Genomic DNA, 24,334 nt, shown 5'->3' on the forward strand with positions numbered 1-24,334 from the left:
TGTGTCACCACAGAGAGTGTGTGTGTTTGCGTGTTAGGTTCTGTGGGAGAAGAGAAGACGGGGAAGGGAAGGTGGAGACAAGCTCCCCAATTTTCAATCAGGGCCCCTAGGTAGGGTGTCCAAATCCCACGCTGGGGCACCTACGTGGGCACTGGGGAGTAATGCCGTGATGGAAATGGCATTTGTTTCTGGTCAGCAGCAGCTGCAGGGCAGCATTGTGTTTCTGGGCAAATCCAGGAAAGTGGAACCAGGAACTTGGCAGCAGAGAAAAGGTGAGCGACCAGATAACGCAGGTGAGATGCTGGCTTGGAGTTCGGGAGTTCCACTGACTTTAAATACAGGGACAAATGAGCTCGTCTCTAAAAACTGAAGGGAAGGTAATGACAAGGGCTCTGATCAAGGAGGACATGAACCAGGAGAAGAAGGTAGAAGGGCTTGTCCAGCCACAGGGGAGAGTTCATGAGAGTTTCTGAGTGAACTCAGGGCAGTTAGCGGGTTGAAGTAATGGGAGTGGGTTGGTACTAAGCTCTACTGAGACCTTGGTGTTAGGGTCAGAGAAATGGCTTAGTTGGATCCAGAACCCCTTGCCACTGCTCTATGGCATGAGGGCCTGATCCAGTGCCCATGAAGCTCTCTAGAGGACTCCAACGGCTGCATGATCAGACACGAACATGCCTTCGTCAAGGCGGACGGTAGCAGGACATATCCCAGTTGGCTCCTCCGATAGAAGCCCCTCCCTGTGTGCTTCCCAATGAAAAGCCTTGATCCCAAGTTAGCATCAGATCGGCTGTTGTGTGTGCAGTGTTCCCAGCTGCAGCTGGCCAGGCCCTATGTCCCAGCCCCCCGATGAGAAGGACGATGATAGGTAGCCAGGAAGGAAGGCAGCAGCCCCGGAGCCCCAGGGTGGCAGCTCCACCCAAGACATCCCCCTGCAGTCTGGCAGGACGGTCAGGCCACTTACCAGGAGGAGGCTCATCAGCAAGTCGATCCCTTCTGTGTCCAGCCTGAGAAAAGAAGGAGACTGTAACCAGGCCCCAGAGACTGTACACTGCTCAGGATCTCACTGCAGGGCCGTGCGAGCACAATGGGGGACAGTGCCTTGCCCTGCCCATCTGGTGGGCGGGGTTCCAAGTATTAATTGGCACCCCTCATAGAGTGACCAGACGTCCCAGTATTATTGGGACCATCCCGATATTAGGAGCTTTGTCTTGTATAGGACCCTATTAGCCCCCTATTATTCACACTTGCTATCTGGAGTGGTGGCAGTCTCAGCAGAAAGGATGGAATAAGCCCGTCAGATGGGTACTTATCTGCGAGCCCCTGGAGGGGCATCCTTCCAGGGCAAGTTGTTTGCACATTAGCAGGGCACAGTGGAGGAGGCCTGCTCTGGTGCTGGCTTCACCTGCACCTGTTCTGGAGATTGGCGGAGATCCTTAATATCCAGGGTTATCCGTCCAGCCCCGACCCCAACACTCATCGCCCTAGTCTCCCATTTGTGAATAGCCCGAAACCACAGTGCAAGTGTGGGTCTCTGCTCAAGGGAGGTACCTGGGTGCATGATTTATCAAGGGCTGGGCTTGGTACCGGGTGAAATGATAACCCTTAAACTCCTCGTTGGATGTGATTCCAGGCCAGGAGTCTTCTGTAGGGGTGCCTGGGGAAGAAAGGCAGGTTTACACACATCACCCTGTGCATGGGCTATGGAAAGTTGCTCTTAACGACACTAGATGACACTAGAGAGAATAGCTCCCTGTGGAAAAGCCCCACTGTCTCTACTAAAAAACAATGGCTATTCTATAGGCGGTGTGAACCATCCCCTGGAACTGAATAGAGAATTCTCTCAAATTCTACAAGAAGGTTATAAAACCTTATAGAAAGGATCTGATTCTCCAGTACAATGGTTCTCAACCTTTCCAGACTACTGTACCCCTTTCAGTCTGATTTGTCTTGTGTATCCCAAGTTTCACCTCACTTAAAAACTACTAGCTTACAAAATCAGACATAAAAACACAAAAGCGTCACAGCACACTGGATCTGAAACATTGCTGACTTGCTCATTTTTAACATATTGTACTTACATTTCAGCGGATAGTACATAGAGCAGTAGAAACAAGTCATTGTCTGCATGAAATGTTAGTGTGTGCTGACTTCACTAGCGCTTTTTATGTAGCCTGTTGTAAAACTTGGCAATATTTAGATGAATTGATGTACCCCCTGGAAGACCTCTGCCTACCCTGGTTGAGAACCACTGCTCTCATAAATCCTACCAGATTTACAGGATGGGAGTTAAAGGCCAGCCTAGCAGCACCAGGGAGGTTACAGTTTTCCCTCTCTGCTTAGCCAGCCACCTCCCTCTCGTGGAGACAAGGGAGAATGCAGAAGACTCACCAAGAAGCTTGAAGATTAAATGGAGCTCTTCTTTCACAGTGGAGCCTGGGAACATGGGCCGTCCTGTGACCATTTCGTAGTGTATGCAGCCCACACCCCTAAAGGAGCAGCAGAGACACTGGAATTAGAGATGGGAAAGCCGTCCTAGTCCGTCCCTGCCCTGTGTCCAGCGTAGCCTGGTTTCTTCCAGTTCCAGCCCTTGGATGAGGCTCCCACCAGTTCCCTTGGAAGAGACATCAGTACCCAGAGCTACCACACTATTATTACAGCTAACCATGCACACAGCACCACACGTGTTCACGTGCCATAGCGCCCCTGCTCCAAAGAGCTTGTGCCCTCCGAGATGCAGGACACGGCACAGAAACCGAAGCAGGCGGCAGCCCAGTGTTATTGTTGAACATTATTTAACTGGGCAGCAGGGTGCCTGGTGCTGTACAGACCCATGGAGGACAATGAATTCCCCTGCCCCGCAGAGCTTGGAATCTTAATGTGGGACTCTGATGGAGCCGTCCCACCCCGCCCTGCATGCAGATGCCGGCTCACCACATATCGATGGGTGTGGAGTACACAGTCGATCCCAGCAGGACATCGGGGGGCCGATACCACAGAGTGACCACCTCGTTGGAATAAGTTTTCGTGGGGATTGATTTGGCTCTGGCTAGACCTAGAGACGAAAGGGATGTTAGCAAGACGGCTCCTGTTGTGTTTTGCGGCAGCAGCGTGCCCATCCCAGGGAGCTGCACGGCCAGGTTTGCAAAAGAATTCAGCTCCCATCTAGGCATCTAAATGCAGCGGGCCAGATTTGGAGCTGCCCGTCTGACAATCTGGCCCACTGCATTTAGGAGCTTAAATGGGAGCTGTTAGGTGCTGAAGCCATGTTCCCAGAGGAGTCCTGCCCCCCTGCATTCCCAGACCAAGCCCGGCCCCTAACCTGTGCGCCTCAGAGGCCAGGCACCAAGTTGAAACCTAGCTAAGTGAGCAGGCAGTTTCCATACAGAGGTGACTAAAGCACCAGCTTGAGAAGTGCAAGCAAGCTTGTGTCTGGGGCTGCCCCTGCCCGATGCTGCTCTGCAGCTCCAGGGATTGCACAACCGCTGTTGTCTGCACAGCCCGAACCTGGTCCAACCCAGGCCGGTGCTCTTCTCTCTCTGCCCTACTCACCGAAGTCAGCCAGCTTTAGCTCTCCCCTTTCGTTGATGAGCAGGTTCTGCGGTTTGAGGTCTCGATGCAGGATCTTGCTCTTGTGGCAGTAGGACAGGCCGCGGAGCAGCTGGAACAGGAAAATCTTGGGGGGAGGGGAGCAGAAGGGGTGAGAGCAGAGGGAAAACAGGGCTTGGCATGTTGTTCAGCACAGAGCAGGGACAAGCAGAACCTGCAATGGGCTTGGGACCCTTCAGCGTGGATATAAATGTGAGCTGTAACAGTAACGATCACTAGCTGTAACGGGGAATAAAAATCACAGTGGACAGCTCTGGGTTGATTTCAGACTTCGTACAGGTGCCACCGCTGGATGGAGCAATGTGCAAAGCCAGCACTGCTGCGTCTCCAGCCTGGAGCACAAGAATAAGGGCCAGATTCACACCCACGCTAAGGCCTCTTTACACCAATGTGGCAGCGTACAGAGGCCTTAACATGGCTGCAGATTACACTGACTTCTAAATTACATTCATGTCCACTGTAAGGCCCCTCTACACAGTCTGGCCTTCAGTGTGTCAATGCAAATCTGACCCGACGAATACACTCCACTGTCTCAGGGCCTGGCTCGACAGACTCAGACACGAGCTAAAAGTAGCCACGGAGCTGTTCCAGCTCAGCCTGGGGCTTGGCCTCTCCCCTCCTCCGGCTTCGGAGCCCACGCTCCAGCCCGAGCCAGAACCGATACCTGGCTGCTTTTAACGCTGTAGCAGGAGCCCCGTGAACCCAAGTCTGCACACCCAAGCTCTGAGACTCACGGCCAGGGCCTTTTTTTTTTTTTTTGGCAGCATAGCATGAGATCCTCTCTCTCTTTGACTCATTGGCAGAGCTCGCAAAGGCCGGGCGCTCCACTGAATGAAAAGCTACTGATGAAAAGCACTCGGTAAGAGCTGGGTATAATTATTATGATCATTATTATTGATGGTATTTCTGTGTTTGTCTGGAACTTCCCTCTGCCACATGCAACCAATTCCAAACGTTCAGGGAATGTTCTAGGCATCCAGGGGCAGAACCTTACGGATTTTAGGGAAAACCGGAAGGGGGGAAATGAGGGATGCACAGCAACCCGGACATCTGTTTAGCGCGGCCACAGCTTCAAGCACCTCTGCAATTGTTTACAGATTAAATAAGTGAATTCATGGCCCCTCCTATTGCTGCCAAGCATAACAATAGCCCTGCTCATCCTCCCAAGACAGTCTAACATGCTGACATCCTGAATAACTCCCCTCCCAGACAAAATTCAATGCTGGTGAGGAATGGGAGGCCCACACCTTTCCTGGTGGGAGGAGGGAAACCGGGGGACCTGATATGGTGGGGGATACACAGAGCCCTGAGGTGGGAATGTGAGGAAGGGGCGCAGACAGAGTCCATAACATGGGTGGGGGGAAGAATGGGGAACTCTGGTATGGTGGAGGGGACATGGGGGGCACACAGAACTCCTGGTGGGGGGAGATGAAGGAGTAGTTACAGGGAGGCCCTGAAATAGAGGGGACTGGAGGGATGCAAGGAGCTCTTGGGGTGTGCAGTCAGCTCGGTCTCCAGAAGTTATGAAGTGTGCCCTCCCTCCCCCCAGTGTAGCTGCATTCTGTCCTTAATGAAGTCAGTTTCCTCATTTGCCACCAGACTAACACCAAACACCCCACTCTGCTAGGAACTGGACAAGGGGAGGAGTCTCTGTTTCGGGAACTTTCTAAAATCCGTTGACAAGGTCCTGCAATAAGATGCTAGGAAGGAAATGAAATTGCCATCGGATCAACGGTAATACAGACAACTAGTAAAACTATTGATTAATGGTTGAGGAAAGGGGGTGAACAGGGTTTACAGATGACACCAACTTATTCAGGTTAGTCCAGGCCAGAGAAAATGGTGAGGAACTTCAGAGGCGTCTAACAATGCTAAGTGAATGGGCAGCGCGATGGCAGATTAATTCACTGTTGAGAAGAACATGATAATGCACACTGGATCGGATAAGCTGAATAATCTGAGTGTGAATGTCTGAGTCCCCAGTGACTGCAATGCAACTTGCTTCAGTTCCCTGGGTCTTCAACATGGCCACCATAGAGCATCCCCTGAGAGTCTGTAAACCCCTTCCGCAAGATAGTGGTCTCGTACCTTCACGTTGTGCATATTCATCAGGTTTCCGCAGTTATCCAGATATTGCTTTAGGTCACTGTCCTGTAACGACAAGCACGTCCCGAAGGAACCTTCTAAGTGACCATGAATAATCATGTGCCCAGCAAGTTACTGACAACACATGGCGATGGTCAAGCTGAGCCTGGTGAGTGAGGTTTAACAAGGGCTGGGTGGCTAAATCTCACAGGTAATTTTAACACACCCTGAGACCTTTTTCACAGATTTACAGAGGTTATGGTCAGAAAGAACCATTACGATCATCCCAAACCCTCCCCCAAGGGGCTAGGGGGAATGGGTGGAGATGGAGGGCTAGGAAAACTTTGCCTCCCTCATTTCAAAACACAAGTGAACAGGCTTGATACAGCAATCTCTGGGTGAAATTCTATGGCCCACGTTACACAGGAGCTCAGAGCAGACAATTGTTATAAGAAGTGAATAAATATTTTGTTAATTAAAAAAAACTGAGTGAAATCTCTGACTGCACATATTGAAGAGACCAGGCCTATCTATCAAATGTTAATATTGTGTGGGTGTTGTAATGATGCTCACTCTGCAATGTTGGTTGGTACACAGAGCGATCTGATGTTTATATTCCTGCATAATGTCTCTTTAAACAAAATCTCATTGTTGTAATGTTGATTGTTTCATATCTGATATTTACATGGCAAGGATTTATAAACCCATCAATACTTCTAAATAAACAGATAGTAACGTAAAAAAAATCAGGGAAATAGCTGATGAAATTACTGTGAAATGTTCCCTTTCTTGACCTATTACAAAGCGGGTCAGGGAATTCTCAGTCTGGAAATTTTCAGAATTTTGAAAAACAAAAAAATGTTGTTCCCCGTGAATCTCTCTGCTATTTTTTCTCTTTTGTTGCAACCAACAGTTCTCATCATTCCATGAACCATTCCCGTGTCTGGAAGGAGCCCCCACCCCTCCCTCAGCAGGAGAAAAGCTGGGTGTCCAGACTGCCCCAGCACAAGACCAAGTGCCCAGGCAAGCAGCCCATGGACTCACCAGGTACTCAAAGACAAGGGTGAGGGAGCGCTCTGTGTGGATGAAATCATGGAGGGTCACAATGTTTGCATGTTTCAGGTTCTTCAGCAGGGAAACTGCAAGGCAAGAAGAAGACAGCGTTAGCCATGAGGACCCATTGGCGGCAAACTTTGTCATGGGGGGTGGCAACCTGCCCAGGCAGGGCTGATGGGTCCCAACATCTGGTCCTCATGGACCGGGTCAGTGTTTTGCAGATGGAAGAGTCAGTCCTTCAGGACTGAGTGGGTTTGGATTGGCTGGCTGAGCTGCCCATCAAGCCCTAAGGGAAGTCTGATTCGCTACTAACTTTCTATTGCAGGCAGCGTCCTCCTTTTCACACAGTCATGGGGGCTCTCCGGAAGTGGCCGGCATGTCCCAGCAGCTCCTGACCTAGGTGGAGGGGCCAGGGGGCTCTGCGCGCTGTCCTTGCTTGCAGGCACTGCCCCTGCAGCTCCCATTGGCTGCAGTTCCCAACCAATGGGAGCTGTGGAGCAGGAGCTCATGGCAGGGGCAGTGCGTGGAGCCCCCTGGCATTCCCTCCCACTGGAGCTGCAGGGACACATGGAGTTGGGTAGGGAGCCTGCCAGCCCTGCCAACCCTCCCTGCCCGAGCACCAGCAGGGTGAGACCGCCCGGCCCCCATTCCCAGGACCAGCGGGGGTCCTGGACCGCGTGCCGCCACCTGGACCACCCCCAGCACCAGCGGCGCCCCCAGACCACCCCCCAGACCACCTGCAGCCCCTTTGCTCAATATTTAGTCAGGGGTATATAGTACAAGTTATGGACAGGTCACAGGCCGTGAATTTTTGTTTACTGCTCATGACCTGTCCAGGACTTTTACTAAAAACACCTGTGACTAAAACGTAGCCTTAACTATGGGCTCATTTGAATCATAGAAATGTCAGGTTGGAAGGGATCTTGAGAAGGCATCAAGTTTAGCCCCATGCGCTGAGGCAGCGCCATCTGGTAAGCGGATATAAATTGCTACCATTTATACTCACGAGTTCCAGAGCTGTGGTCCATCCCTGTGTGTGTTGTCTTTTAGCACAAAAAGTATCTACTGCCCCTTACCCTCCCTTATAGCTGTGCAGGGTGCTCCTTCTTCATGCTCCAGGCGGATCTCCTTCAGAGCGACCAGGTTCCCAGTTAGCTTGCTGCGCCCCTTGAAGACAGTGGCATAGGTGCCCTGTGGGAAAGGGACAGAGAAATGCAGCTCATGAACTCACACTTGGATGGCATGGAGCAGGGCTGCTAAGGGGAGCATCTGACACCCTGCATGTACCACAAACCAATGTCCATGGGAGCCTTTTATCTTTGGATGGAAGGGATTGAAAAACAAGGGCAGGATAATTTTACAACCACTGGTGACATTGCTAGCAATGCAACTGTGCACACTAGCTAAATCCCTCTCCAGTGGCTGGTTAACGTAGAATGTAATAACCTACTACTGCTACCATCTAATGGAGTTGCTCCTTTAACTCAAGTGGGAGAGACCTATGCTGTCGATCCCGGCTGACGAAAGATGGTCAGGATTATTACATACAGTAAGATATTCATAGGACTCAATGTCATACTTCAGTAACCCAGTGGATCAGGTGGTAATTTCCCCTCCTGTAAATACAGTATTGCCTTGCACAATTTAACACCTTTTGTAAACCCAGAGTTTTGGGAGGGGAGTCTATGTTTTGGGCTTAAACCTTGAAGGCCAGATTTTCAAGGCTGGAGCTCAGAAGGCACCTTCTTAATTTGTCAGCATGGAAAATACAATCCTGCATTTAGAGTAGCCATCTAAGCAGCCAGATAACCTTTTGCCTGTTTAAGGGCAAGGGCTTTGTGGGTGCATCTTAGGCACCATTCTTTGAAAATGGCCCTTTAAGAGTTTAGTTTGAGAGGGTGGGAATGATCTATTGGCGCGAGAACAAGCCTGGGTAGCATGAACATCTGAGTTCTACACCGATTCCCTCTGTAGCCTTAGGCAAATCACTTAACCTCTCTGCCACTGTAAAATGAGAACAACACTTAATTACCCAAGAAAGGGGGTGGGGCAGGGTTGTATAGAGTGTTTGTAAATTGCTTTGAAGATAAAAAGCCTGATCCAAAGCCCCTGAAAGTCAACTTCAAGATTCCTGTCAGCTTCAATGGTCTTTCGATTGGGCCCAAAAGAACTCTGCAAGTGCTACGTTTGAGTATTTCTTGTTACTTTTAACTCACACTGGGCCAGGACCAAACTCCCATATGCTGAGGAAGTTTGGCTCTGGGTCTGTCCTTTGCAGCTTGGGCTCTGTTCTTAACTTCATCTACAACGTTGAGTTGATTTCACGTTCTCCTTACCTCCCCCAGTTTTTCCAATTTAACATAGGTTTCCAGCTTCCCAAATCCGATGTCCGACTGCAAAGAAAAGGGAAGAACATCAGCAGGAAATATCCTTCCCGAGGAAAGATTAGCCCTGCGGCTGAAGGTCACGTCAAGGAGGCTGGGCAGTATGAGCTTTGGGGGGAGATAAATCAAGGCAGGTAGCAGTTCTAGATACACGTTTATTGCTATCTGCAGGGGAGAGCAGCCAGGCAGCCAATCAATCACAGGGAAACCACAACTGACTGGTTGCTTAAAGGAAACAAATGATACCTGCCTTCTCCTTCCATGGAACTATGACGCAAGCTATTAACTTCATCACTGCGCTAAGTGTCTTCTTCTGCAATATGACTGTGGCTTGAAATATTGCCCTCCACTGCTCCTATCGCTACGATTCCATGATCATTCTGTCCATCTGTCCCCTCCTCACCCGTCAGCCTGGTATTTGAGCAGTTAAGTCTGAATTTAAACATGAGCTTTTTTTTTGCTTTTTTTTTTAAAATGTAGTGATGCCGCTTTCATCAAAGACATCTACCCTAGGATCACATCAAGTAGGCAGCCCCTTCCTTGTGCTAAAAGTCAATTCCCACATATCTGACCTTCAGTAGAATGCCATTCCTTGATCCCAGGTACTTTTCAAACCAACCAGGAAAGAGACATTTCCTGTTTGCAATGGTCACTCTTTCAAGTTAGACTGAGAGACACACTATCATAGACACAACCACGGCAAGGGTAGTCTTGCGGTTAAGGCACTGGACGGAGACTCGGGAGACCTGGGTTGAGTTCCTACCACAGACTCTCTGTGTGACCGTCAGCAAGTCTGTTAACCTCTCTGTGCCTCAGTTTCCCAATGGGAAAACGACACCGCCTTTGTCTATTTAGATTTTAAACATTTTGGGGGCAGGGACTATCTCTGAGGCCTGGTCTACATTATAACATTAAGTCGACCTAATAACATTGCTCAGGGCTGTGAAAAATTTCGCTCCCCATGCGATGTGGCTAAGCCAATCTAAGCCCCAGTGTACATACTGCTAGGTCGATGAAAGAATCCCATGGATAGGTGTTCCTGTGACGTAACTAGCATGTCTCTCTCACACACCTGGTACGTGTTTACGTACAGGACAGTCACAAACACAACTCTTATCTCAGGGAAGTTCAGTGGGTTTCCACTTTTTGATATGTACCATAATAATCACTACAACACATGCCATATACATCTCTCCATCAGTAGGCGGTCCTAGAGAGACAGCTGTCACTCGACAGGGAGTTTTGGAACAGTGCAGTCACCGTCCATGGAGCAGAGAAATAGTTTGTCATCGTCTCCCAGAATAAAGAACATCATGGTCGTCTGATTGAAGTTGGACAGGAAAACGGTGCGTGAATTTTAAACCGGTGGCAAGTCCTGGAGACTATTCATCTACAGGCTGTAGCAGGGACACAATCCCCCTTACAAGTGGGATCCGGGAGGAACCAACCTACTACAGAACGGAGGTCAGTCTCTCTGGCTTCTCTGCCATTTTCCCTGCATTTTCCTCCCCGCGTTTTCCAATCAGCACCCATTCCATCCACTCATTTCACACAAGCCACCAAAACACAGAGGAGGGAAACTTACAGTCTGGCTGCTGACACGAGGTGGATTTGAACTAGGGACTTATGAGGTCAATGGTGTCAGTAGCTTCACTACCACTCCCCTGAACAATCTGCCTCCCACAGGAGCAGCGACATCAGTCTATTTTGCACAGTTGGTGGACCTAATACCGTGACTGTTGGAATGTGAGGGAGGCTGGACATGATCCGACAGCCTACGAATGGCACACCGCCACGTGGAGAGTTTTACAGAAACACTCATTATTCATTGACAGGATTACTAATATTTATAGCACACTCGCTTCACCCAGGTATATGTTATTCAATAGACACAAGAGACTGCACAAGTAGGTGTGTGCTGTCAGTACACCAGCTTACACCATTCTTCCCACTTGGGGCTAGATATCTGTCCAAGGCTTGCCAAGGCCTTGGACCCAGTGACTGGGCAACACAGAGTGTTGCTGGTGCCTAGGAAGCGTGCTGGCGTATTCATAAATAAGGCGCCGTGTTGTAGTCATTATACATGCTAATGCTGTGCTATACAGAAAGTGAAACTCCAAAATTAGTACGAAGACTAATTCATTATTTTCCAGCGTTCGCATTTTAACGAGAAGCGGCGGCCACCAGCAGGTGCTTCTTAAATGCCAAGTGGCTTTCAGTCCCCATCCTTTCAAAGAATCAAACCTTAGTGTGGGCACGTGGGAGTGTACGAATGTGAGGGGCAGGCGTGGGCACATGTGGCGCAGGGGATTTGCACCTGTAGCAGTATGCGTGCAGACAGGTGGGGATTTGCACTGCACATGGACATAGGATTTGCACACACAGGTGCGAGCATGTGCATGGTGAGGATTGACGCAAGTGTAGGCATGAGTGTGTGATGGTTTACACTTGTGGTTGTGTGCAGTAGCGATTTACTTGCATCAGTGTGTACACGTGGGCAGGTGGAGATGTGCACGTGTGGGAATGTGGGTGGATGGGCATTCACATGGGAATTTGCACACGAGTGCACGAGGATTTAAACAGACAGCAGTGAGCAGTGGGATACGTGCACAGTGTGGTGGGCCTGACACAATTCCCCCCAGACCCAGACCCCCTGAGCTGTGGGACTCACGAGGGAAGCCCGTCGAGACATCCTGCTGAAGGTCTTGGGGAACTCTGGATTGTCCATCTGCAGCTTGTGCAGGAACTCTGGGGGCAAACGGATGTCCACAGGCAGGGAGAGCCGCTTGCTGACATCCTGCAGACAGGGCCAGCACAGAGTTAGTGTCTAAAGCACCTGACACAGCTGAGAATCTTAAACAGATATTCAGGGAGCAGTGCCTGACAGCCACTCACCTCAGCCTACATACTCCCCATGCCGCCCACCCCACATCCTAGACAACTGCCTCCTACCTATGAGAACCACGGAGCTCCTCCTCCATGCACCTCCTCCTCACCCCACCACAGGTGCAGCCCCACCCAGTACTTGCCTCCATGGAGAAGCGGCGCTGGTTATTCCTTCGGTAGCGCACAGCTTTCGGGGACTGGCCTTCCACCTCCGAGGGGGAAATGGAGGGTGGCTCTGCCCGGAAACCCCTGCCCAGGTGGCCCAGCTGCAGGTGCCCTTGTGCCAGGTCTGATGAGAGAGGAAGCAGAGACAGAGTGGATAGACTGGATGGCACCAAAAGGCCACTATTAATCAATACATGGGACAATCACATTCCACTGATGAGTCTGAGTACAGGATGGGGAGCGAGGTGACTCCTGGACACTGATCCCTGCCCTAACACCGACCCCCTCTGTGGCCCTGGGCAAGTCCCTTCACCTTTTTTGCAGCTCAGGTTTCCCTTCCAAAACACTGGGCCAACACTGCTACATCCCGGGGGGAGCTTGCAGGAGCTAATGTGTGTTTGCAAAGTGAATAGAAGTGCTAAGGATTTCTACTAACTATAGCACCTCTGCTGTTACAACTGAGGTGGTGCCTAGGGGCCCCAGTCAGGGAGCAGGGCTCCACTGTGCTAGGCACTGTATACACGTGGATTGAAAAGACTGTTCCCTGCCCCTGGTCCTGCAGCAGGCCACTGGCAGAGCTAGGAATAGAACTGTGGTCTCCTGAGTCCCAGTCCAGTGCTTTATGCGGGAGGAAACACTACCTAGCACTCTACCCTTCATGGAGCACCACCTGCTTCAACAAGGCCTACTCCTCACCACGAGCAAGGCTTTCTCTCTCTGGCGCTGAGCAGCTTCAGCTCCTGTCACAAGCAGTATCGTCATCATTATTCACTCCCAGGGACCTGAATGATTCTGAGCAAAGGGCCTATGGGATTAAAGGGGGGCAGAGTGTCCTTTACTGCACAATAAAACCAGCAGACTCCCGAGGAAGGTACGAGTTCCCCCGCCCCAGCCCATTACTTCTCAGCAAATTACGTAGTCCTGGGAAATGGTCCTAAAACACAGCAGCCCTCTTGAAGGCTGAAGAGATTCCGAATAATAACCCTTCTCTTAAGATTACAAGTCTGAAGCATCATCAAGTCCCAGGCGCCATGAAAGAAGCAGGAAATCAGAACAAAATAAGCCACAAAGCTCCCTCAGGACTCCAGTTTTAGGCTTGCACTTAATTCCTCCTTGGTCTGCAATTAACGTCTGTTGCTAGGAAGCTCTGGAGCGCAGGGACCCAGACCCTGGCTCAGTAAAACATTTAACGAGTTCAACACAGGTCACCCGAATCCCTGTGAGATGGATTCTCCAAATTCGCAGGGGCATTATTTCCAAGAGAGCCATTCAAAACAAGGCCTCTGCTAATTAGATGTTTCTGAATGAAGTTTGGCTATTTAAAGAGGAGTCAAAACAGTCCTGCGAGGATTAGTGGAAGAAATTTGACTCCCTTACAAAAGACTTTCAGCAGACACATGACAATGTCTTCAGGCCCTTCCACAGTGAGGGCATGGATACAACACAAGGCGACTGCCTTTGGCACAGACAGCCTTTCACAGAAACCAGTCATTGATACAGAACTCAGCTCGCTGAGGAAACAGAGAGAGGGAGAACAGAGGGGAAGAAAGGTCTGCACATTAGGTGACAGAGTTGATAGGAGAGTCGGACAGAGAGATACCAGGGTTCTATTCCCTGCTCTGTCCTTGACCTGCTGTGTGACCAATTCCCTCTCTGGGCCTCTGCATCCCCCCTACGCTTTGTTTACTTGGAGTGTACTGTCTTTGGGGCAGGGGCTGTCTCTCACTACGTGCATGTACAGCCCCTAACACAATGGGTCCCTGACCTCAGTTCGAGTCCCTAGGTTCTACTGTCATACAATTAACAATAGTAACTTCTCACCGGCGTGAGTAATGGGTGCACAAGCCAGCCACAGGGATTGTCACCTTTAGCAAGAAGGAGCTGCAAGTGAGCTTGGCATTTTAACAGATCAAGAAGAACAAAGAGGCCAGAAATGGGGGACCTGCTGTTCAGGCGTAAATGCCCTCTTCACAGACACAGCTTCCTTTCTGACCCGGTTCTTGAACTCCTCCAGCAGCCCACCCCAAGCTCTCTAGCTGCTTAAGGATCCATTTCTTTCAGCCCAGGAAAATATTACAGCCCACAGCCTGTGACATGGACCCATGCCCCCCTCGCTGGAAAAAGCTAGTGAAGAACAACTGTGCCCACTACTAATGGAAACAGTCAGGGTCTCCTTCAGAGAGACACACCTCCCAAACCCCTTGAAAAATGCCATAGTTGGCCCAATCCTCAAGAAGCCATCACACAACCCTGAAGATCTCTCCAACTACCCTCCCGTCACCCACCTCCCATTCCTAGGCAAAATAACTGAGCAAGTAGTAATCATCAAACTCCAGCAGCATGCAACGTCAGCCATGAACCTAGATGTCTCCCCATCAGAAGCCAGGGAACAGCAGAGACAGTTCTGGTGGCACTAGGAGACAACCTTCTTGTGGTCATGGACCATGGAGGTGAGATCCCCATGCTCGCAACGCTGGACCTCTCTGCAGCCTCTGACACAGTGGAACACAAGATACTGCTAACCTGTCTACATGACATGGCAGGAACAAGGACGCCAACTGTTCTTTGGCAGCAGAGCTCGAGAGGGGTGACAGGTGACTGCTGCCACCAGAGACTTCACTACTGCTACCGATTTTACCTGGCAGGCGCCCAGATACTACAGGCACGGATGGCAGCATAAAACCAACGAAACAGATCCATCCATCAACCTCCTTAACAACACTTCCCTGGGCCCAGACACACTGCCTTGGCCACTGTTAAAGCCTTTGTGGATGGGGCTTAGTTACATCACTCTGGAATAGACTCAAGGGTTGGTTTCAACAACAGTTATAAAAAAAAAAAAGACAGTGTCCCAAGCTCACCCTGCTTTCTTGAGGTTTTCCCTTATTCTTAAGAACAAAGCACATCCCTCAGCCCAAGCTTCCTCCTGAGTTTAGCCCTTCCTTTGTTTTTCTCCCTGCAGGGCCTCTGTCCCTTCCCTACTTCTCTCTGCTTTATGAGAGAGACACTCCAAGGTTTTTGTATTCCTCGGTTGAAGCTAGTAGGACCCACCTGGTCTGGCTGCTAGTGTGAATCAGCAGAAGAGCTCTGCGTTTCTATGCAGGGATCTACTGCCCTCTGACAGTTATCCTTAAGAGCCATTAGTGAATTTCACACCAGGGTTCAAATTCCAAACACCCTCACGTTGAGATCTGAGGTTTCAGCCTGGGCTCACCATTAATACTGATTATTATTACACTGCAATTTACCCTCTGCACAGGATAAACTGTTGACGTGACAAACACCAGGGTCAGTGCTGCGGGGGGAGGGATGAAGGGGCATGGCCATTAAGAGCACAGAGCACCGCAGCATTAGGAAAATGCTGTACATCAAGAGCAGGCCCTGGCAAGCTGCTCCCTTCCCTGGGAGCGCCACTGGTTGCTTGCAGCATGAGCCAGGGAGACATCTCATGACCTGCCATGGGGTATCAGCCACAAGATCCCTCCCCGGTGAGCCCGGGGAACTAGGAGTGTCCGGAAAGTGTCCTGCCATGCAAAGATGCCCTAACTCCCCTTAATATCTTCTTGCTGCTGCCACTGCTGCTGGGGGGCTGCCTGTCACCACAGCGGCCCTCTAGCATGGTGCCAAGTGGAACTGAATCACAAACGTTTCTGAAGGGGCCCGGGTTCCACCAAACCGCTCCCTGCGTCTTCACAGGCTGAAGGCCGCTAGCTGCTCCAGGCTGAGTGTGTCTTGTCAACAGAAGTCATTGGAAAGCATTTGCCTGGCAAGCATTTTGTAATGCAGATGGAAGAGGTCCACAACCACTATGCTACTGCAGCGTAAGGAGACTGTGGGCTTTCTCTCTCTCTGTTGTGCTGCATGGCAGGGAAGCTTCACCTGCCAAGGAGTTCTCTGTACCAAGGGATATGGTAAATTGTCCATCGCTTGCAGTTTACATCGAGATTGAATGCCTTGTTTAAAGAGATGCCCCATGTCAACCACAAGTTACTGGTCCAGACGCAGGAATTACCAGGTGAAATTCTCTGGCCTGTGTTACATAGGAGGTCAGGCTAGATAATCAGAACAGTCCCTTCTGGCCTTAACATCTAGGAATCTGTAGTTCACAGAAACAGAGCTGGGCCCAAACCCAATGGGGCTCTACCTAAACCCCCTCCCCCGATCTGAACGTGTGGCTTGCTCCTAGTACTAGAATGGGCCAAACTAGCACCCCAAATCCAAACGACCTGACATTAGGAGAAGTTAAGCTCCAGAGTCAGGTTTTGATTCTGACCATAGCCAAAGTTTGAAGGAACAGGGGGGAGTTCAGATCTGGGTTCTAGTTCAGGACCCTCTGTATTAAACCTACTAACTGCTGAATCCACCGGGGATGTAACACTCGAAGTAACAGCGCCCACCCATACATAATAACTCAGCAAGAGAAGGCTAAATGTCAGCAGAAGAGTTCCTGACCAAAATACACTCAGCTCAGCTGCCCAGGGCACGTCCCTCGGCCATCCTCCTGCTGAGACACCGTTAGCCGAGAGCTGCACAGAAACTGCCCTCTGCTATTTCTAATGCGGCTTTCACTGCATTGACTTCAATCTACTTGGACAGCTCACCGCTGGGTATCAGCAAGAGAGCTACATTCAGAGGGCACTGCTCAGACCAGGACACAGCCAAGGCTGGCTTCACTAGCCCATCTCCCGGATGAGATGCAGCAGATGAACAACCCGAAGAGAGGATGGCTTTGGGCAAATGTGGTTCCCTGCCACTGGTGTAATAAGGGTGCCCAAGGTTTCAAGGGATGCTCGGCTCTTGTCTGGCCTCTGTCTGTTAGGGTTCCTAATCAGAACCCACCATGAGGTGTGGAAGCACCTGAAGTGGTGCTGATTTGCATAAGTCTACTCAGGGGGATGAAGGTACCAAGAGACCCTTCCTCCCAAGTCCACCCAGAGGGACTTGGTTTCCATCTCGCGCCCGAGTCCTTGCAAGTGAGGGGGACCATCCCAGAAGGAAGCAGCCGGATCATTGTTGCATTCAGACTGTAGGGCCAGGAGGCTGCCTTAATCAAGCTCTGTTGTAGGATCCGCATGAATGCATGCCTGGGCAGTGGACACCTGGCCACAGAGACACCACAGGTCATCAGCCAGGCTTGGGCCTGGGCTCTGAACACCTGGGCCCTACTGTTTCAGTTAAAAGAGAACTCCTGTTTCGGTCAGCAAGCGGCACATCGCATTTGTCAGGGTACGTCTATACTGCAGTAAAACACCCATGGCTGGCCTGTGTCAGCTGATGCAGGCTCATTGCGGGGATATAAAATTGCAGTGTAGACATCTGGGCTCGGGTTTAAGCCCAGAGCTCGGGCTCTAACCCGACCATCTACATTGCAGTTTTATAGCTCTGCAACCGGAGCCCCACAAGCCTGAGCCAGCTGACACAGGCTAGCCCTGGGTGCTTTACAGCAGTGCAGACATACATTTAGAGTCCCCGGGGCAGTCACTGAGGCAGGGGTGTTGAACATATGGCTTGCAGGTCGGACCTAACCTGCGCAATGTATTTATGTGGCCTGTGTGACATACTCAGGTTCTCCAGGATCCAGGTAAGTTTCTATCCCCCATGGTTGAGAAGAAAACCTTCCAAATGAGAAGCAAGTGTAAAGTGACACACTGAAATCTGCCTGAGTCTGCAGATACCTGATACAACAGCTCTCTGGCGCGTGAGCTGCCCAGTTCCCCACTGATTTCACTGGAGTGACAACTCTAAAGCTCACTACAATGTCAACAGGAACTATTTCCCGGCTGGTCATTCAAGCAGAAGGAATGAGAAAGAAGGTGGGAGGGTGGGAAAGCCATGGGAAGGTGTGAATTGCAGCACGGAAGGAAGGACACGGAAAAGGAAGAGCAGAGAAGACTCACAGAGACAGGGGAAGAAGGAGAGAAAGAGAGAAAAGAGGATGGGGAAGGAAGAGAGCCGACTGCAGGAGCATTGGCCTAAAAGGGAGCAGATTTTCTCCTGGAGAGGGGCTGCACGTGACAGCAAAGGACAGCATCCTTTAAAATGCGGTTACTTCATCAAGGCTGCATTCGCCCCTTGCTCTCTGCGCAAACCGCCCACTGAAATCAGCACGGGATCTGCCACGGATTGAGCCAAGTGTGATGACCTGGATCTGAATCTCAGCCCGCAGACCCTGCAATGAAGGCTGGAATCTGGCCCTCTCCAAATGCCCCTGGGCTAGACAAAGTGGGTCACATGCACGCAGCCACTCCCTAACACCTCCACCCCGAGGTGCCTGCGCAGCGTGGAAGCGAACTGCAGGCATAGGGAAAGGGGACGCTCCAACAGGGACATTTGCAGGCTCGCCACCCTGCCTGGGTGTTAGTTGGAGATGATGTCAGGCTCTGGGTGAGTGAAAGCCAGGGCCGGTTTGATTCCGCTCTGCTTTTCATGTGGATTATAGCGGGCCCCGACATCCGGAGAATAATGAGGCTGCCTAGGATATCAAAGCAAATTAAAGCGAGACGGCAGACACTGCAGCTGCCTTAGACGAGTCTCTCTCTCTCTTTTTATAAATACATTTAAACATTGCTTCTGCCAAAACAAGCTTTGATCTCCCAGGGAAAGGGGCCAAAACCCTCCACTGCTTGCTTGAGTTACAACTTTTAATTACCTCGCTAAGTGTGAACTCTCCTCTTAAATCTCCATTAAGCTTGCAAGGCTGAGCCCCACTCAGATCTTGGATCATTCAGCCTCTTTCTACCCTCGATACATTGTTTCTTGGGAGGCAAGGCAAAGCAAAGGCCAGGTTTGCCTCTGATTAATGCCACTGCAAATCAGGAGTGACTCTGGATTTGCAACCAGAATGACAAGGCTTTCAGCCACGCGGGTAGCTGCGCTGTGCTAACCATGATTATGACTTACACCAGTGCGGCATGATTTGTGCACAATAAAAACCCGGGCCTGATTCCGTCCTGCTTTATATCTTGTGTTTCCATTTACAATGCAATGTGGGGTAAAGCCTGGTAGCCTGTTACACTCACTTTGCACTGGTGTACCTGACTGCACCAGGTGTAGGACAATGGGGAATCAGGGTTCCAGTGCAAACAAAATCCCACTAAAAGAACAGGAGGACTTGTGGCACCTTAGAGACTAACAAATTTTATTAATAATAAATTTGTTAGTCTCTAAGGTGCCACAAGTCCTCCTGTTCTTTTTGCGGATACAGACTAACATGGCTGCTCCTCTGAAACCTGTCAAAATCCCACTGCGATTAACTCCCAGGGGTAAGTAGCTGGAGAGGGAGAGAGCCGCCTAGCCACAGCCCTGTGTATAGCACTTAGCATTTTACAAATGTTAACTCAGCCTCACAACCCCACTGTGCATCACGCACATTGGATAGAGAGGGAAACTGGGGCACAGAGAGGTGAAGGGACATGCCCAAGGGCACACAAGAAGTCAAGCGTCAAAGCTAGGATGGAAAGCAAGGAGTTCCTGGCCGCCACTCTGCTCCAGCCAGTGGGCTACACCATGCAGCACATGGATGCACGAACTGTTTCCTAGACTCCTTCCAGCCCCTCACCCCCATTTTCCCTCCCTTCCTTTTTTAACAACAGATAAATATTTTGCAACTGCATGCTCCTAAGCCGCTGAGGAAGCAGGATTTGCTGCAGACGTGGGGCCTTTGCAGCTGAGGGCTCCTGAGGGTCAGATACAAGCTGGCACCGAGACAGAGAGAAGGGGGGTGTCTCCTCTCTGAATCCTCATCTGAGCCACAAAGGTATCAGCTTGGCTGCATGGTGGCTTAAGGAGGACAGGAGTCTACAAGCAGCTGAAGTGTGCAAGGGCCACAGAGAAGGGAATTATTTAAGGTGGTACAAAGGGGTTTAAAGCAGCCGGATTTTTAGACATGCTGAGCACCCCCAAATCTGATAAAAGCCAATGGGAGATGCAGGGGCTCAGCATCTCTGAAAACAAGGTCAACAATAACAGAGAGGACTCTGAGGAAAAAGGGGAAGCTTAAGTTGAATAGCAGGAAGAGCTTCCAGATGGTGAGATCTCCTAGACCGGGCAAGCCCATTGCTTGGGACACTGAATCTAGACTGGACAATGCACAAGGAACACAATGGGGGCAGGTTATCCCATAACTACAGGGCTCTCGCACCTTCCTCTACGGCAGCTGGTGCTGGCGACTGTCAGAGACAGGAGGCTGGGCGGGATGGACTCTAGGAGTTGCAGTGTTCCTATGAACACTGTCGGGTGTGGAGTGCATAACCCGATGGGTCTCTTCCACCTCTGAGTTCCATGACTCCAGGGGTGCCTGGAATGTCAAAGCCCCCGATATGGGAGCGAAGCAGCACCAGCATCAGGGCAGAGACGTTTCAGGTGTGGCTTCTGCAGGGCACAGAGGACTCACTATCTCATCATGCGTATATACCCAACTGCCCCCTCCCCTCTTGGTGCCCCAGACTCTGTGAAATTCCCCAGGAACCACTGTACCTAGCCAGGGAGCTGTTTGCTTTTAGTTCTTGCCTCATCAGCCTCCGTGCGCAGCCTGAGCGAGGGAGAGAGACACTGGGATTTCATTTCCCATCACACAGGACATGGTCCTGGGAGAATTTCACCCCAGGCAAGGAGGACCCTTCTGCCCCAAAACTAAGCGTAGCCCAGCTCTGTCTGGGCTACTGACTGTACCGAGAAAGAGCCCCTTGGCATCTTTCTGCCCCGGCATTTCATTAAATATCAGGGGTTCAAGCCTCAGCTATAGCTCACACTGGGAAGCAGCGTGCCTCTAAGCCACTCTCTGTCTCCTCTGCTCCTGGGGCGGGGGCTGGGGGCCAAACTGGACCAAGTGAGGCCTGCTCCAGTTTACACTAGCTGGGATGGTCTCCTAGGGACCATTCTGCTGGATGGGGATGGATGGCGTGCACTGCACTCTGGCTTCTGTCACAGCCCCTCCAGCTCCCAGATGGGCCTGATACACCTCCGGTGGCAGGAGGAGTTGGCGTAAAGCTGGCTACACCGGCTGTACACCAGGCAAAGAATCCCCCAAGCCAGCCCTTCAGGGCAGCTTGGGGGTCACACCAAGTGACCTTTAAGGGCCCTATGTTGCTTTTCACACCCTTGTTTTTGTTCTCTTCGGCCTTTCCCACAGCTGCTCTAGCAGGGCAGCAATGTTAGAAGCGCTCACACAGCCAGAGCATGGGTGTTTTTAATGGCCATAGGGCCAGGTTTCCCAAAACACTCAGGGCCAGACTTCCCAGGACTTAGCACCCACAGCTGGGGCTGGATTTTCCAAACAACTGGGCTCTCATTTAGGCCCCTAAATAAGAGCCAGATTCCCAAGCACTCAGCACCCCCGTTGCTTTCCTTACGATGCTCATGGCTGGATTTTCACAAGAGCTCAGCATCTAACTCACACCCAACGTGCTGAGTGCTTTTGAAAATCAGGCCCACGTCACCTAACATTGCTCAGGGCCAGTCCAGGCAATAGGGAGGCAAAGCTGTTAGCAGCCTGTCTACACTAGCGCTCCCACTGCTGCAGCAGCGGGGAATCCAGCTGTAAGCCCTAGTCCCCTGCAGGCTGCAATACGTGGGTCTCTCTTTGGTTGTTGAGTGAGTGGGCAGGTGCCCGGTGGTGGTGGTGGCCTGCTATAAAGGAGGTCAGAGCAGTTGATCTTGTGGTCCCCTCTGGCTTTAAACTCTCTGGGTATGTCTACACTGCAATACAAGCCCTGCGGCACCGTGTCTCAGAGCTTGGGTCAATTGATAAGTGATATGGCTCATAATAAAGGAAAACACCAGCGCTGAGATGGTAACACCCCCCCTTTAGGCTGCAGCATTCATTGGTTACGTGACAGGTTATTGGGGACCCCCCGCCCCGCACAGGATTTGCCATTCTACCTCTGCCTCTGAGTCTAACAGTTCCAATAACCTGCTGTCAGCAGCGGCTGAGGCTGGGAAAAAATAATTAAATAATCCCCACGGCCAGCTCTGCAGCGCGATGAAAGGAAAATGATTTCCTGATCCCTGAAATGATTAGCTCTCTCCACGGTGCATGAAATTTGATTCCCTGCACGTGTTGTCCTTGAGTACACGTTCACCTGAGGAGATGCCAATGCACCCTGTTTTCAGGCCTGCCACGCAGAACGGGCAGAGAGAGCCCAGGAGGCTCGTTCAGAAATGCGGGCAGCAGGAATATTTAAACTGCACCATACGCGACAGTATCGAAAGGACACACCCGGTAATGGTTGGGCCTGGGCCGCACAGGGGGAAGCTTGGAGGAGTGACTGAAGCACAAAACCCAACTTCAGGATTTTGGGGTTCTGGTCCCAGCTCTGCCACTGACTCGCTGCATGACCATAGGCAAGTCCCTGCTCCATTCTGTGCAGCCATTTCTCCATCTGTAGAATCAGGATAATGAGAACGACCTCACAGAAGGCTTAGTGCATCCAGGTTTGTAAAACAGGGCCAGACCGAGGCATTTGCCAATGGTGCAGCTGCATGCAGCCGGCTGTATTAGCGCCCACGAGCTTCCCAGTCTCCCCTTAGAGAGATGAACTTGGGGAGCAAACCCGGCTCGATTCCCTTCCAGAAAAAAGCAAACCAACCCCTTTCCTGCTGAACCCCAACCTGCAGTAACCATGGCCTCCTCCCTGATCCAAAGACCACTGAAATCTGTAGAAAGGTGTCCTTTGCCATCAGTGAGCTGTGGATCAAGCCAACAGAGTGCTAGACAGCCTGGTACATCTGTACGCAGCATTCCCCTGCTGAGCCCGCCCCTGCCAATGCTGGATGGCACAATGCTGTGGGCAGGGAGCTCCGAGCAGCAAGGGGTTTATTAAATGCCATCCGTGCAGGGTTGAAGAGACACTTCAGACAAATGCAGCTGTCAGGCTGCTTAATAAATAACATCCGCAGCTTTCAGGGGAAGGAGATTAAGGGCAGCACAGAGGTGACTTCACAGGCTTGTTTACAATCTGTGAGAAACTTAATCAAGAGATCTCGGGCCAGAAGGAGCAGGCTATATGGGAGTGAGGGAATGAAGCCGATGGAATGACGCAGAACTGGGGACAGTGGAGATGGGCACCATATCTGGGCTGTACCGCATGGGAAGGGCACAGGCTGCAGGGTGAGGAATTTACCACATACCGTGGGAAGCAAACTGTAGCCTGGTGCCAGGCTCTTCTGCCTCCAACAGGGGGAAGGAAATACAGACAGGGCCTGCTACTGGGGGCTTCTGTTTCCTAGGGGGGCAGAAACACATCCCTGGGCCTGGTACTATGTTCTCCTGCCACACAGGGGACACAGACATATCCCTGGACTTGTACTAGGTTCTCCTGCCATGTAGGGGGCAGAGACACCCCCCGGGCCTGGTTCAGGGATCCTCAAGAAGGTGAAAAGGAGTACTTGTGCAGTGGGAGGTAACTGTTTAATACTATAAAAAGAAAAGGAGGACTTGTGGCACCTTAGAGACTAACAAATTTATTTGAGCATAAGCTTTCGTGAGCTACAGCGAAAAATGTTTCCATTTTACAGTGGAAAATACAGTGGGGAGATTTTATATACACAGAGAACATGAAACAATGGGTGTTACCATACACACTGTAACAAGAGTGATCAGGTAAGGTGAGCTACCCATTGTTTCATGTTCTCTATGTATATAAATCTCCCCACTGTATTTTCCACTGAATGCATCCGATGAAGTGAGCTGTAGCTCACGAAAGCTTATGCTCAAATAAATTGGTTAGTCTCTAAGGTGCCACAAGTACTCCTTTTCTTTTTGCGGATACAGACTAACATGGCTGCTACTCTGAAACCTGTCAAGAAGGTGACAGACTCAAGGCCCATGAAAGGGAGACAACTGCGTACTCAGCTCTGCCCTCGCTCCTATTCCATCCAGGTCACCCGGGGAGAGGTACTGACCAGCAGGGGTGGGCAGAACAAGTGGGCTGCTGCAGACCTTGGTTTGAAAAGTGAAGGGGAGGGGGCCAGGCACAAGCAGGACTGAGAACTCATTAAAGTAGCGGCCTTGTTATATGGCAGAGCCTGCGTTTGGTGCACACCGATAACGAGCCAAGGGCCAGAGAGCCCAGGGCTGATGTCCCCTGAGGAAGGTGCAGCCAGCTGCTGCTGTCAGCACCCAGCACTTTGTTAGCCTCGCACCGTTTCATTCC

At 51.0% G+C, this 24,334-nt stretch overlaps 1 protein-coding gene across 2 annotated transcripts in view; it reads right to left on the reverse strand.

Annotated features, from left to right (window-relative positions):
- The window catches only part of CDK18 (cyclin dependent kinase 18), a 69,349-nt gene that overhangs the window by 6,933 nt on the left and 38,082 nt on the right, over positions 1 to 24,334 (reverse strand). Inside the window, exons 3-13 of one of the 2 annotated variants that reach the window (XM_074936372.1) lie at positions 12,161 to 12,306; positions 11,803 to 11,928; positions 9,084 to 9,140; positions 7,824 to 7,938; positions 6,736 to 6,830; positions 5,695 to 5,757; positions 3,550 to 3,673; positions 2,932 to 3,052; positions 2,389 to 2,486; positions 1,549 to 1,654; positions 962 to 1,004 (exon numbers count right to left, since the gene is read on the reverse strand). In XM_074936372.1, the coding sequence (XP_074792473.1) occupies positions 962 to 1,004; positions 1,549 to 1,654; positions 2,389 to 2,486; positions 2,932 to 3,052; positions 3,550 to 3,673; positions 5,695 to 5,757; positions 6,736 to 6,830; positions 7,824 to 7,938; positions 9,084 to 9,140; positions 11,803 to 11,928; positions 12,161 to 12,306 (1,094 nt within the window). The remainder of the gene's footprint in view (positions 1 to 961; positions 1,005 to 1,548; positions 1,655 to 2,388; positions 2,487 to 2,931; positions 3,053 to 3,549; positions 3,674 to 5,694; positions 5,758 to 6,735; positions 6,831 to 7,823; positions 7,939 to 9,083; positions 9,141 to 11,802; positions 11,929 to 12,160; positions 12,307 to 24,334) is intronic. The other variant, XM_074936374.1, reaches the window with a different exon arrangement.

This window comes from Natator depressus, chromosome 21 (genome assembly GCF_965152275.1).
Source record: "Natator depressus isolate rNatDep1 chromosome 21, rNatDep2.hap1, whole genome shotgun sequence".
NCBI lineage: Eukaryota > Metazoa > Chordata > Testudines > Cheloniidae > Natator > Natator depressus.